The 14,045-nt window shown below is 39.3% G+C and overlaps 1 protein-coding gene across 3 annotated transcripts in view; it reads left to right on the top strand.

Moving 5' to 3' along the window:
• KCNJ16 (potassium inwardly rectifying channel subfamily J member 16) overlaps positions 1–13,749 on the top strand; it is a 32,775-nt gene extending 19,026 nt beyond the window's left edge. For 2 of the 3 annotated variants that reach the window (XM_069872492.1, XM_069872493.1), the window contains one exon: positions 10,477–13,749. In XM_069872492.1, coding sequence (XP_069728593.1) covers positions 10,553–11,842 — 1,290 coding nt within the window. In that variant the 5' untranslated portion in view covers positions 10,477–10,552 and the 3' untranslated portion in view covers positions 11,843–13,749. Of the gene's footprint in view, positions 1–1,266; positions 1,350–10,476 lie in introns of those variants that run through there. The other variant, XM_069872494.1, reaches the window with a different exon arrangement.
• The last annotated feature ends 296 nt before the right edge of the window (positions 13,750–14,045 follow it).

The following is a 14,045-nucleotide window of genomic DNA, read 5'->3' as shown; positions in this document are numbered from 1 at the left end:
ATGCTCAGGCATGCTGCTATCTCTAATGACAGCACCCCCATAAAATTAATGTGTAATAAATGAGAGAGACATTTGCTTCACAGGTCCGTAGCACCTATGAGGAAAATCAGAAAAGCTGTTTTTCAAAACTATCTTTGGAAATTGCTTTGTCAATAAAATGAACTGTAGTGTAGTTTAGATATCTTTTTTTTTGTCAGTGTTGACATTTGTAATGTGGCAGATTTTTATTTGATGTATTTTTGTTAACATTACCTCGATAAGATCTGCTTGCTTGTTCACAGTGTTTGCCTTTGAGAAGTAAAACAGGAAAAACACAACTGACTGAGCAGGTTTATGACAAACATCTTGAAGTGAGCTCAACCCCCCCTAAGTAGCTCATTCAGTCAGTAGTACTGCTGAGTTAAAATCTTAATGCAAAGATCAGTCATAGAGGTACACACCACGGACACCGAGGAAGGCAGAGTCAGCCTCTATGTAAAACACAGGAAGAAAAAATACTATCAGGAACACCTCAATTCAGTTTTTATTAAAGGTATTTTTTTTTTTAAATAACTACTGTCACTTTTGGAAACAGTTTATTTTTTTAACAATGATATATTCACTTTCCCAGAGACAGCTGAGGGATTTCCTGAATTCATTATGATGGGACCAAAAAACCAGTTTGTTGCATTCTCCAATGGTTTGTTGTAAAGCCTTCAACAAGTATTTTCCCTCTCTGGCTTCAGTCTTGGGAAGGTTTGAAGCAGGCTTACATTTGTTCTTATTATGTGCTTCTAGTTCAGCATATGCACCAATGTTTTTCTTACATTTAAACCCAATGCCTTAGCTCTTAGATTGTCCTCACTTCACATGCCTGGCCTGGAATTCTTCTCAAGTCCTTCAGGAGCTGAAGAAACTGACTGCCTGTGATTGAAGGGTCTCATCAGGGTGTCACAGTTAGTGTCAGTGCAAATATTGAAAAGGATCTTAAGAATTAAGCACTAAATCTGTCTGCTTCACAAGGTTTTGAATAGAATGGAGAGGAGAAACTTTGTATATGGTGTCATAAATTATGAATAAAGTTTACCCCATTAAATATTTGATGTGGACCACCATTAAAGAGTGGGCATTGGCATACATGAAACGCAACTCTGATTCATGATGAATGTCTGTCTCTAGAGGGATGAGTGACTTAGCTAAAGATGTTTTAAAAGTGAGGGAGAAGAGACAAGCTTTAAAAGGAGATTCTGTTTTCCTTCACATTTCTGAAGACTAGTCCTTGCGTCCAGAAACTCACTGAGGTGCTCAAGAATAAACTGTGGGACAGCTTGAAGAGACTGAAAAGGAAGTTATGCAACTTGCACACTGAGGTAAAAATAAAATTCTTAAATGTACGGTCCAAACACGCACACGTGATTTTCCAGTTCCACATTATTTTCATTATCTGACTTTCAAAACATCAACATACTGTAAATTAGACTGCTGAATTTGGGAATAGAATGACAGAGTTGAAAACAAGAGTAGCCAACATCATGCTGAGTATAAGTTTTGAAAAAACAACTACTGAGTTTCAGAGTAACCTGCCTTTCCAGATCACATGCAACCATGCTGAGACTGTGGGTCATGAAGTTGTATACACAGGAGTTCAGCCTTCTGGTCGACAAGGTGTTGAAAGCTACCTCTGAAAGAAGCATCCCATTCCTAAATTACCTATAGACTGTGTGGAGTTAAGTAACAATATGGAAAGTCCACATTCTGCCAAAGTCTGCGAACCAAAGAAAACGAAGATTCTAAAAAGCTCTTGTTCCCTAGAATGTATTTGCTATGATTCCAGCAGGCCAAGCCAATTCTGAAGAGCCACGATGGATACTGCCTGTGGTGATACTAAGAAACCCAACAGCTAGATCGGATCCAAAACAAGAAATCAAAGACAACCCCTTTGCTGACTTCAGTAGGATTTGGATCAGGCCTCTGATCTCTGAAACCATTTAATTTGTTTCACAGACTTTTAAAAAGTGATGACACATGTAGCCCGACAAACACGTATTTTGATTTGAATGAAGAACCTGAAACTCAGGATGCCATGTAGGACCATGGGCCTTGACTGAGCAGCTCTAACCATATGAGTTACGTGATGTGCTCTACTGGACTCAGGAGAAAATCATATTTAAGCCTCATATCAGAGGTGGACTTCTGCTTTATCTATATTCGCAAACAAGACTTGTACAAAGCTGCTCAGTAAAGTAAGCAGTCATTCTTGACTCTAGTAATAATCGATAAATCAACTTCTTGAAGCACAGTATTTGATTACCTGGTTTATCTGACTGCACGTGTTAATGTCAGTCATGGAATTTTCTGGTTTGCGGTGTTTCCTAAAATACTAGGTCATAGTGGATGCAATTCATTTTATGTGTATGACTTATTTTGATTTTTTTTTCCTTTCCATTTCTTCAAGGAAGTAATACAAAAGGAGTTTTCCACCGTTAGACCCTACTTTAGATTTGAAAATGTAAAGGCTTTGGTGATTTAATTGGTATTTGAGATGTTTTATTAGGTGGGCTGAGACAGCTTCTGGGTATTACAATGGAATTCCTGCTGCGGTCAGTAGCCCAAAGTCGAGATCAGCAGAAACTTGCAAGTGCTCCTGTGTGCCTGGGATAGCCCTTAGAAGTCAATAACCGGCGTCAAGCTACATCTTAGGGAACTGTCTGCTAGGGTTGGAAAAAAAAATCAGATATCCTCAAGCTTCCTACTCATATCTTCCTTCTCTCATGTGTTGAACAGAGCTCACTCATGCTGTTAACTTGGGATTCTATTTTATTCTATTCCTTATATGAAACACAATAGCGAGGCATCTGATCCAAGCACCATTGACACCAACACAAGGCTTTCCATTGTCAAAGCTTCAGCCTTTTGAATTGGCAGGATTAAAACTTGCACAGGCTATATAACGGGTTCTCTGATCTTCACACAATCCTTTGGTTAAAGCCACATAACCTTTTCTTCTCCCAGTTATTTTTGCTGTGTGCACAAATAAAGAGATGCCAGACCAGGGAGCACTGAAGTAGATAGGACTGCAGGAGCTCACTGTAGAATTATAAGAACTACAGCCCTATATCTGTATATTTCTTGCTCTGTAGACATTCATGAATAAAGAGCACAACTAGAAAGATAGTGATTCCGTGTTCTTGTGTCACAGTGCCCTTCCCTGGTTTACATTGGTTTACAATGTACTCCAGAAAACAGGAAAAAAAGAGTACACTTTCTGCCTCAGGAAGCAGAACCGCACAATGTGACGTAAAGGAAACAGTCCCTGAGATTGGAAGAAACCTTTTAAAATATCAGCCCTTGCCCGCCCCCAACATCCTACATTATTAATGACGTGTTGTGTTTTGAGAAGAGATTTAACAGCACTGAACTGCAGCAAATAACAGAGCTGCGGGTGTTGGCTCCATTAAATGAAAGTGGTCAGCATTATCTAATCTGATTGTTCGTGACCTGTCACTTACCTAGTGTTGAATATATTATTACATTACATCATGTCTATTAAAAGCTGCAACAAACTCTTCTACTGCTCCCTCCCAACAAGGTCTGGTGGAAAAGTTCCTCGAAGGATTTTTCTCTGCCTCTGTAGGCTGAATGTAATCCGTAAGATTTAATGTTTGGAGAAATTCTACTGCACACATCTGCAGAACTATTGAAATTAACCTCCTTCACTGAGCATCGGAGCAGGCATCAGTGTGTCCAGGGACAAGGGAGAAGGAAACCATAATTAGTGCTAACACTTGTATTCAGTCGCTTTACAGCTAACATGCATTAAAACCCAGGGGATTCTGCCTGCTGAAGGAGTAGGTTGGTTACTGATTTCCAAAGGAAGGTCACAGTATTTATAATACATCTTTTAATCTATTTTCATGTTTACACATCTGGTAGATTTTCAGGTCTAAGATAGGAACCAGCTATACCATCTTTAAGAAATGAGGCTGCAGAGGTTTGACCAGAAATGATCCAGTCAGCTCAATTCCAAAATGCAAATGGATCACAGCTGATGGAAAGAGAACCAGAAAGAGGAATTTTCAGGCAGGAGGAAATAACAGTGCTCCTGCATGGATCCAGCCGCTCCATTGCAGGTGAAAGCTGCACGAGAAGTACATCAGGGTCACCTTTAAGGATTGGCTTTAGGATTGCAGGTGCACTGGGGCTGCTCACATGCTGCACCCAACCTGAGTGCCACATGTACCTACCCACATCTGCACCAGGATGGACTGATGCTGTATCATATTATCAAGCACATGCTGTGTCCAGTCACCCTGGTACTGGAGCTGCTGAGAGCTGAGGGTTAAAAAGAGGAAGAGAGTCCCAGGAGTCAATTTTAGGTCTCACTCCTGCCAAATTGTCTGAGACAAAGAATGGCAGTGAGGCCCAAAATCAGGAGTTTCAAGTTGCCAGCACTTTCCATTTCTCATGGTATTTCAGTGTTTCCACTGCTCATTTCTGGCTAAAACCAAGCAGTGCACACAGTGTGAATAAATTAAAATAGACATTTTCAGCTTTCTACAGTTTTGGGAAATTTCTCTGAGTGGTAAGCAGTGGGCTGGTTCACTTTTAACCTGTCCTGTGGCTCTGAAACAGGCAAGTAGCCTTTGTCATGGAGCAGCTTTAAAAGTCTGTCTTCTCAGACTTAAGGGGCCAAAGTTATTTCTTTTTTGTTGTTTTTTTTTTATTTTTTAATTTGTTTTGTTTTAAGGAGATCTGGTTCCACTTATTAAAATTAGATGTCAATATATCTGTTACTGTAAGTTGTTCCAGTGTAGATTGCCGCTCTACTGTATGGTTTTAAAATCTGTGCAAAGGTTTGCTGCTCTGTGCTACTTGTGTTTATCTTTAAACACGCGTAATAAACAAACACTTTAAGTATTGTCTCTGTGTGGAGGCATTGAATAGCAAGTCTATGGAGTATCCTTTTGCTCCAGCTCTGAGCTTAGCCTATTCAAAGTTTTCTTTCATTCCTGTATTTGCAGCTGCTCTTCAGCTGTTGAAAGTTCTATATACACAAAAAGATGGAGAAGAAGGTTGTTAACTCGTAAGGTGATTCTTGCAGAACTGTGTGTTACAAATGTGACAGAGTTCCATTGGCAACTGGTGAACTGCAGCCCAACCACTGTGCCGAAGTGATCTGAACAACAAAACTTTTATTTTAAAGGGAAAGTTGAGCCATTGAAAAGCTTCGCTCTGATGGCTTCAAAGACATTACTACGGATACAAGAAAGTTCTGTGGCTGAAGCTCACGGCTGGGGCGAGCTACTCTCCTGTAAAGTCAGCACAAAAGCACGTTCTGATCTGAAAGTGCTCTGGGTCACGCTCTGTGGTGGGAAGCCCTCTCCTATGTCCCTGCTTGTTAAAGGTCTGGCTCTGAGTTCAGTTCAGGGGATTTTGCATTCTCCCCCTGCCTCCCCCCTTGTAGAGATGCCTGCGGAGCTGAGGAAAATTAAATGATTAAAAAAAAGCCCACTTGTAGCATAAAGTTGTGCTTATCAAGCTCACAGGCCTGACCATATCAGACTGAGAATATCAGGCACTTTCTGAAACTGTGAACATCATTGTGTTCTTTTAATTCTGCCAGAGTGAGAGGTTTTGCATGATAAAGACTATTTTGTGAGGCAAGAACAAAGATTTGCAAGCTCAGTTTCCTGAAGCATACCTGTTGGAGATGCTAGCAAACACCTCCATGGGCGGGCATGTGGTGTGCATGGTGTGAGATACACAGATGATGAATCATGATATGTCAATCCTGCTCTGGGGATTACGTATTAGAAGCAGAAAGACTGCCTGTAAGCATGAAAAGTTAGGTCCGTTTGCAAAGAAGAGTGAAAGGAAGGAAGGAAAGGAAAGGGAAAAGGAAGGAAGAATCTCAATGCTGTCTTTTAATAGATTTATTTAGATTTTATTGTGTGGTGTGGGTTTTTTTTTTTTTTAAAGGAACAAGTATTTGAGTCAGTTCCAAAGCAACTCAAAAGGTTTTGACTTGTCACATTTCTGGTCTGTGAGCTGAAAGCCTTCCAGGGTTGCACAACAGTGACTAAAACTGGAAACCTTTCAGACCATTTCCAAAATGAAGGAGGAAACTGAGGTGATTGCTAAACCAGCGCTAAAGAGAGAGAGAGATCCACTTCCATGTGTGTGGGGTTAGAATGAGACTATTCAGTTTCATTTGCAAGTTTTCAGCTGTTTTCTTTTTTATTTAATCTCTGAACAGAGAACCAAGATTTCACATTGTTCTGCTTAATGTTTTACAAACAGATTGTTGACTGAAGTTGTCACTGAACAAAAAATTCACCCCATTTGCCTAAATAATAGGAAAATATAATATATAAAATATAAAATATCAAGATTATAGTGACCATTACATATAGGAGAAGTCTTTAGAAGGCTAAACTTGATGCTTAAGGCTTTAAATTTATTGCTGTTTTGAGTGTGCTAATGAAAATCAAGAGTTCAAGTTCTTCTGGTACAGCTGCTTTATTCAAAAGGAACTCAGTGAAGATGATAAATATAAGAAGACTTGCGTCTGCTAGTGTTTGCTTTCTCGTAGCTCTTCACTGGATATAAGTAGGTGTTGGGTTTGTTTCTATTTCTGCTACTGCACTGCTTTATGACCTTTGAAATACAGAACTTTACTTACCTTTCCCCTATATCTAATTGGGATGAAATTTTCAATGATATCCCACAAACACAGGTTTCTAGAACAGTTTCTTATCTCCCTGGCCATCTTTCAGTACCCAACACAGTAAGATTCCAGCCTTTGCTTAGATAATTAAGAATCTATGCTGATTTTCAGAATGCTGAGTCTGATATGTGTAAGCTTTAGAAGAACCTCTAAAACCTCTCTGCCAATTACCCTAATGAAATCTTTGAGATTTCTCGATTTCTGGCTTCCTGCTATCCTGCCCAGCTTCACTGCTGCATTTTTATGTCTGGTAAGTTTCTGTTTAGGGGGGGAAATGCATTTATAAGACTATTTAGCAGATGTGCTGCAAATTTCAGCAGTATGAAAGAAGAGGCTCATGAGGCGTACAAACATGCCCAGAAATAAAGGCAAAAACTCGCACTGAAAGTAAAAGCAAGACAAAAAAAAGGGCAAGCGTTTGTGTTTTAGTATTAGAGGAAGGTGAAAACGCTTCCTGGCAACATCTGAGAATAATTTGCAGCAACCGATCTGTGAGCTTTAGTGAGTAGAGAATGTTTTTAAATCCTCCCCCACCCCTTTGTTAATCTTTACCAGGTAGTAGGACCTTTAATGTAATTCATATGGCTTTCTTAGGTATGTGTAAAACAGTTCCATTTTGAAAAGTAAGATTTTTGAAATGGCTCTAAGATTTAAGTTCGTAAGTCCGGTTGTAAGTCTTCTCCCCTCTAAAATTTGGTAATAATAATAGCCTTCAGACTGTTCTGCAAAAGGCCGTGTGTCTCAGTAGAGTGATGAACATCTGGCTTCACAGCCTCACTGCCTCTCATTTGGAATAGGAAAATCACGTGCCTGTTTAAAAGTGTCCCCATGAATGAAGTACAGATCATAAAGTAGTCTTACATAATTCAGAAACATTGAAGGATTTTTTTTTTTTAGAATTAAATGTTCTAAGCAATGTCAGACAATGTTAAAGAGTGATTAATTATGATGCATGATTCTTATTGCACTTGAGAGACTTTAAGGGGTAGCCTGGAAAAGTTCAGATTTGGCTTACCTTTAAGCACACCCAAAATACTGGGCAACAGTTTTAGATGTTTTTGAGTGACTGAGGAGGCTATTTCCTAAGACTTTCAAGCACATTTGGGATTTTAGGTCATCTGGGGCACGTCTCCACTCTGCAATGCCAAATGGCTGTGAGCAATCCAATTTTCAACATGACGGAGAAAGATTAACTCGGATCCTGAAAGCAATATATGTCTGTTACCGTTGCTCTGCACTGATTCTTTTTCACTCCATCCAGCTTCAGGGCTAAATTATTTGGTTTTGTGTTAGGAAGCTCTGCATCATGTTCCCTTTCTTATTACAGACATACTTCTGGTGGCTTTGCAAAATCCAATCTAGCAGCTTACTACATGGCTTCATTTACACCAGTCAAGAGCCCATCACAAACATCCACAAGTGTATATTTATGACTACAATCTGTACTTAGGAAAGACCCTAATTAGAGTCAGAACTCCTAATGCAAGATGCCTCACAATCAGAGTTGTCTCCTGTGTGTGACAGACTACCATGAAATCAGAGTGGACTTTGCCACATAGCTTTGTGTATGACAGTCTGTGATTCTTGTCAGCACCAACAAAATCTAAAGATGGTGCCAACAAAGACCATTTTTGAAATATGATGATTTGCTGATGGCAACAGCAGACAGTGGAATCTGCTCAGTAGTCTTTGATTCATGATCTGCTTAGTCCCTTTTAGAGTCCCAGCCTGTTTGTGAGTATTTTCAAGGAACTCTAATTTGAATTGGTAAATAAGAAAAGCAGTGTAAGCCTAAGTATGTTTTTTATTTCAAATTTTATTGGCTCCTGATTACAATCTGCTTCATTTTCACACCTCACAATATGAGTTTCTTAAAATAATATCTCAACAGTTTCCAGTTTTGTTTGTTATTAAATACAACTTATAAAACCTTAGGTCAAGAGTCTTCAATAGAGTAGGCTACGCCGTTTGTATAAAGCTATGAGTAAAGCAAGTCCTATGAATGTTTCCAAAGAATGTATTCCAAGTAGTATTTTTGGAAACATTAATGTTGTGTTTTTTAATGAAGGCCACATTCTGAGGCTACGACACCATATGTCACATTCATTTCTGTACTGCAAAAAAAAAATATACAGAAAAAGAAAAGAAAAAAGAAATGGAAACTATGTTTGGCTTTTAAGTGTTTTTGGAATAGTGTCTTTGCATGCCTGTCATTGTTCCTTGGATGGGAGAAGGGTTCTTGGACTGTTAATCTAGTCCATCCAATATATATTACACTCCATGGGCCTGACTCTCTTCTGCCTCGAAGTGTGTTCAGTCATTTATATTCAGGCAAAATGAATGAAGAGCTGAGGAAAAAGACTACTGCTAGGAAACTTTTTTTATAAACTCATTTTCCACGAATATGTTGGCTTCATTGTAAAACTACATCTGAACTTTTGTCAGTTGAAACCAGCTAAAAACAGGAAAAGTACTTGTCATTTTTCTATTGAAAATGTACATTTTTGGGAAGAATAATGACGTTTTTCCTCAAAAATAGGAGATTTTTTCTTCATAAATACCAGTCAGAAGCATGAGATCTGGCAAAAAATATTGAATTGTTCTACCTGTGTACCCTGCCACTTCTGACTTGTCAGTGTTTTGTATGTTAGTGGTTGAGATATGGTCAAAAGAGCTGGAGACCTGCAGGAAAAGGCATTTGCCTTTTTCCAGCGCTGTATCCTAGAAGTAATTAATTCATAAGCATCCTGTAACTGATTAGTTCAGCTTAAATCTTTCCTTTTCTATTGGATTCCATTTGATGAGGTCTCAGTTTCTAACACAAGTTCTTGTTATTATTTGCTAAATGTAAAGTGTAGCACCTCATACTGCAGAAGTTCATATGGTTGCAATCTGTAAAGATGCCCGTTTTCTCTCTGATCTGTCAGAGGAATCTCCTAATTCACATCACTTCCTAAATTTATATAATCCACAAAATTTATTAACATAATGGATGATTTTTTTCAAACTCATTAATAAAAATGTAAATACCTTCTAGCAGCCAGATTTTTTTTCTTTATTTTTAAGGAATGACTTGTTAGGATTTCCAGGACCTCAGAGAAGTTTCTTTTTTCCTTGAAATGTAAATACCTTTCTACAAATTAAACAAGTATGTCTCTGTAGAACTAGCCTAGTAAAGTTCAATTCCATGACCAGGTTTTTCTGGGCAATTCTGAAACACAAATAACGATGAATGATTGTGTGGTTGATACATTTTCTGGTTAAAACACTTTAGGGCTGAACTTTCCTGCCTGTGCTACTGAAGTATTATGTCTAAATGAGGGTGTTTTCCTAGGCATTTATTCTAACAGAAGAAAACAAACAAACACACAAAGAACAATTACCTACCTCAAGTACCTAGCTAACTTTAAGAGGGATGGTTCAGGCCATTCCTGTGACCATTCATGACAGCCCATCCTAGCTGGAACGTTCCTTCACCAAAACATTAGAAGAGATACTCACAGTGGGGTCACCACAAAGGTTTTTGATTTCTGTTTTCATCTACATACCAAGTTATAGGACTGATAAGGACATTTCTAACGGGTTGAATTTCTAGCTGCCTCATATTTCCAGGTCTACATTTTGACATATGTTGTGTAATGAATGACAGAGACTGTACTCCTCAGAAAATTGCTCATGATGGCCACAGAGTGAAAGTATTTAGACTTGGTGTTACACAGTCCTGGCATAGGAAATTAAAGCAAAAATAAACTTTTTCTTTTATTTCATAGATTTCCAATGAACAAAGAAAACAAATAGACCCTGGGACCACAAGTGTGTTCTGTAAACTGATGCCACGAGGCAGATATGAGAAGGATGACTGAACAGAGTGGTTGCTATAGGCCTGTAAACATACAGGGAAATAAGATCAGTTACAAAGGCGCTTGTCAAGAGAACCCTGAAAAGGGGACAAAAAGATTGCAGAAGCGATTTCTCCACAAGGATGGCAGCTGCAATGTGTACTTCAAACACATCTTTGGGGAATGGGAGAGCTATGTAGTGGACATATTTACCACCCTGGTGGACATCAAGTGGCGACATATGTTTGTGATATTCTCCTTGTCCTATGTTCTTTCGTGGCTGTTCTTTGGACTAGTCTTCTGGCTGATAGCAATCCAACATGGAGATTTATTCAATGATGAAGAAATAACCCCCTGTGTCGCAAATGTCCATAGCTTCACAGGAGCATTCCTATTCTCCCTTGAAACGCAAACGACCATCGGTTATGGTTACCGCTGTGTTACAGAAGAGTGCTCTGTTGCAATCCTCATGGTTATCCTACAGTCAGTATTAAGTTGCATTATTGACACCTTCATAATTGGAGCAGCCTTGGCTAAAATGGCCACAGCTCGAAAAAGAGCTCAAACCATTCGTTTTAGCTACTATGCTGTAGTTGGCTTAAGGGATGATAAATTTTGCCTCATGTGGCGCATTGGTGATTTCCGGCCAAACCACATGGTTGAGGGCTCTGTACGAGCTCAACTTCTGCGATACAAGGAAGACAAGGAAGGAAGAATGACGATGGAATACAAGGACTTGAAGCTACTAAATGACCAGATCATACTTGTTACACCAGTGACAGTTGTACATGAAATTGATAGTGAGAGTCCCTTGTATGGTCTAGACCGGAAAGCTCTGGCCAAGGACAACTTTGAAATCTTGGTCACGTTTGTCTATACAGGTGATTCAACAGGAACTTCGCATCAGTCAAGAAGCTCATATGTCCCCAGAGAGATTCTTTGGGGCCATAGGTTTAATGACGTCTTACATGTAAAGAAAAAATACTATAAAGTGGATTGCTTACAGTTTGAAGAAACCACAGAAGTTTATGCTCCTTACTGCAGTGCCATGCAACTGGATCGGAAGGAGCAAGAATGGAACCAAATTGAGAAGACACGGGAAAAAGAAGCAGAGACGTCAGCACTGGAGATCAAGCCATTTAGTGCTAACCAAAAGTCATTTAGTGCAGTTGCCCTCATCACCAGTTGTGAAGATCCAGAAGACCCAGTGACAGCTGTCAATCAGCTTTCTGGAGAAGTTTCTTATCGGAAAGCAGCTGTTACCTTAAGTAGGTTATCAATAGAGTCCCAAATCTAGCTTTTTACTGCAATTAAACCCACTTTGAACAAATCCTCCCAGCGTAGCTTTTAGAATATAAACAATGAACTCAAATGCACAAATATTTATATTACAAACCTCGCTGACAGCATGCCTACATTGTAATACGGTGCTGCGCTGCTAGAAGGAGCTTCATACTGGGTAGCATGGGTATCAGTAACAAGTTTAACATTGGTACAAGCCAACAGCTTACATTTGGGCTGACTAGACAGCTACTGTACCTGAGCAAACCTATTGTAAACTTTATTACCCTGCATGGACCAGTGCTGGAAGTACCCAGAGACAGATAATGATTTAGAAAGGGATCAAAACCAATGTAGAATGCCCTCTAGGTCCGAGTTTTTTCAAAGTTGCCTAATGTATTTGGAAGGCCAGTTCCAGTCCCTCTATAGCAGGCTCTGAAGCTCCACTACCACGACATCGAATGATTGTGCTTCTGCTATGATTTCACATCTTTAGCAGTTCAAATGACACCTCCATCCTGGGGTTACATTGGTGAATCTGAGGGGCTGTTCTTTGTAGGAGGGAGTGAACTGGCAAGAATAACTGAACCCAGTATTACTGAGTAGCTTTGGAAACCTGCTTACACCCTGCCTAGTCCTGTAGGATCAACAGTGGGATCCTGGAGAGCTTTTCTCATTTCCTAGTCGTTAGCCCTTCCCAGAACTGCCACTCCCCGGCAGCTTGAGGTATGCGGTATGTCAGCTGGCTTGGGACTGCGTGAAAGCTTTGTTACGTGGCTCTGATGGTTAGGACGGCTGGCCAAACTGGCTCATTTGCACTGTTTGGAAATCAAAATGAGACCTCAAGTTTGAAATCAAAATCAGCAAAATCAGGATGAGCCTCAGAAAGAAGATAGTGTTTTTTGAATGAGCTGTGCAATAGTTTAAATCAAAACATCTTTCATTTCAGAATATCATCCTTACTTTTCTTTTTAGTGTATTATGCTTCTTTAAGAAGACAAAGATCAATCTGGAGACCCAATAGTGTGATTTTGTTAAAATGAAATATTTTTATTCATCTGAAATGACTGTGTAAAACTGATCCTTCACAGTGAAATTCAACATACTCGGCTGTCAGCTCAATGTGGAAAAAAAGGAAAATGTTAATGTTTTGAAGTTGTCTGTGACGTGGAAGTTCCATGCTCTGCACACCTCTGTAATTTTTCAATAAGAAATATCTCATCATGCTTTTTCCCCTCTGATGATTACAGTTAATTTGTATTGTGTTTAATTATCATGCTAACATAAAAATAATTGTCTCTGAATTCATAGCTGCCTAAAACACGATTTATCTCACCTGACCTCTGCCATCAAGAAATTGTTTGCCTACTGGTTGATGTTTTCTGTTACTACTGGAACTCTTCTGTCCTCACAGGGAAGTTCATCCCATCTTGCTCTGGCTTTTAGGGAGTTGAAAGCAATAGGACGTGTTTATCCTGGAAATGTTCATCCCTCTCCATTTATTGTTGAAGGAGATGAGATGTCTGTTGTGGAAATGATGGCTAATTTTAGGCTGCTAAAATTAGGTCTGACGAGTCATTCACATCCTTCTGACTAATTAAAAGTTTTTAAGAGCTCATCACGTTTAATGAAGAAAAATAGCATGCTGAATCTTTTTCCTGAAGTTTGCTCCATAGAGTAGTATTGCTGCTTTTTTTAATGTATGTTGCATTTCTTTTTTGCTAGCTCTTGTCTTTGGATAGATGTGATCCCTTTAGGTTAAACCAAGCACATTAATAAGCCTGGGGAGAGGTGGTTATTCCAAAGCTCATTAATTAGCTTATTTTATATGCTGAGCCATCAGCAGCATCCATCTATAACTGCAGTTGAAGACATCTTCTTGTATCCTGGGAGTGAGCACTGGCAGGCATTGGGGAAATAGCTAAAAAATGCAAAGGGATGTAGTATTATGGGTAAGAGTCTTGGTGATTATGTTGTAGTGGGAAAAAAACTATTCAGATTGTATAAAATAGAATATAACCTTCAAGACGTATGAGGTAATCCTTCCACAGTCCTCTGTCTTTGAAAGATCTTGGCTGGGTTGCTTTATTCAATGTTGGGCAGCCCAATTTCACGAGAATCCAGAGATCTAGGAAACGTGTGTGTGAGGATGCAGGGAAAGAATGGTGTTGGTGTTTTGGTCCAAAAAGGGTCTAGAAAACAAACATTTCTCAAACACA

This window comes from Phaenicophaeus curvirostris, chromosome 19, assembly GCF_032191515.1.
Source record: "Phaenicophaeus curvirostris isolate KB17595 chromosome 19, BPBGC_Pcur_1.0, whole genome shotgun sequence".
In the NCBI taxonomy this organism is placed as follows: Eukaryota; Metazoa; Chordata; class Aves; order Cuculiformes; family Cuculidae; genus Phaenicophaeus; species Phaenicophaeus curvirostris.
The sequence above is the reverse complement of the archived record's forward strand: the minus strand, read 5'-3'. Positions and strand labels throughout refer to the sequence as shown.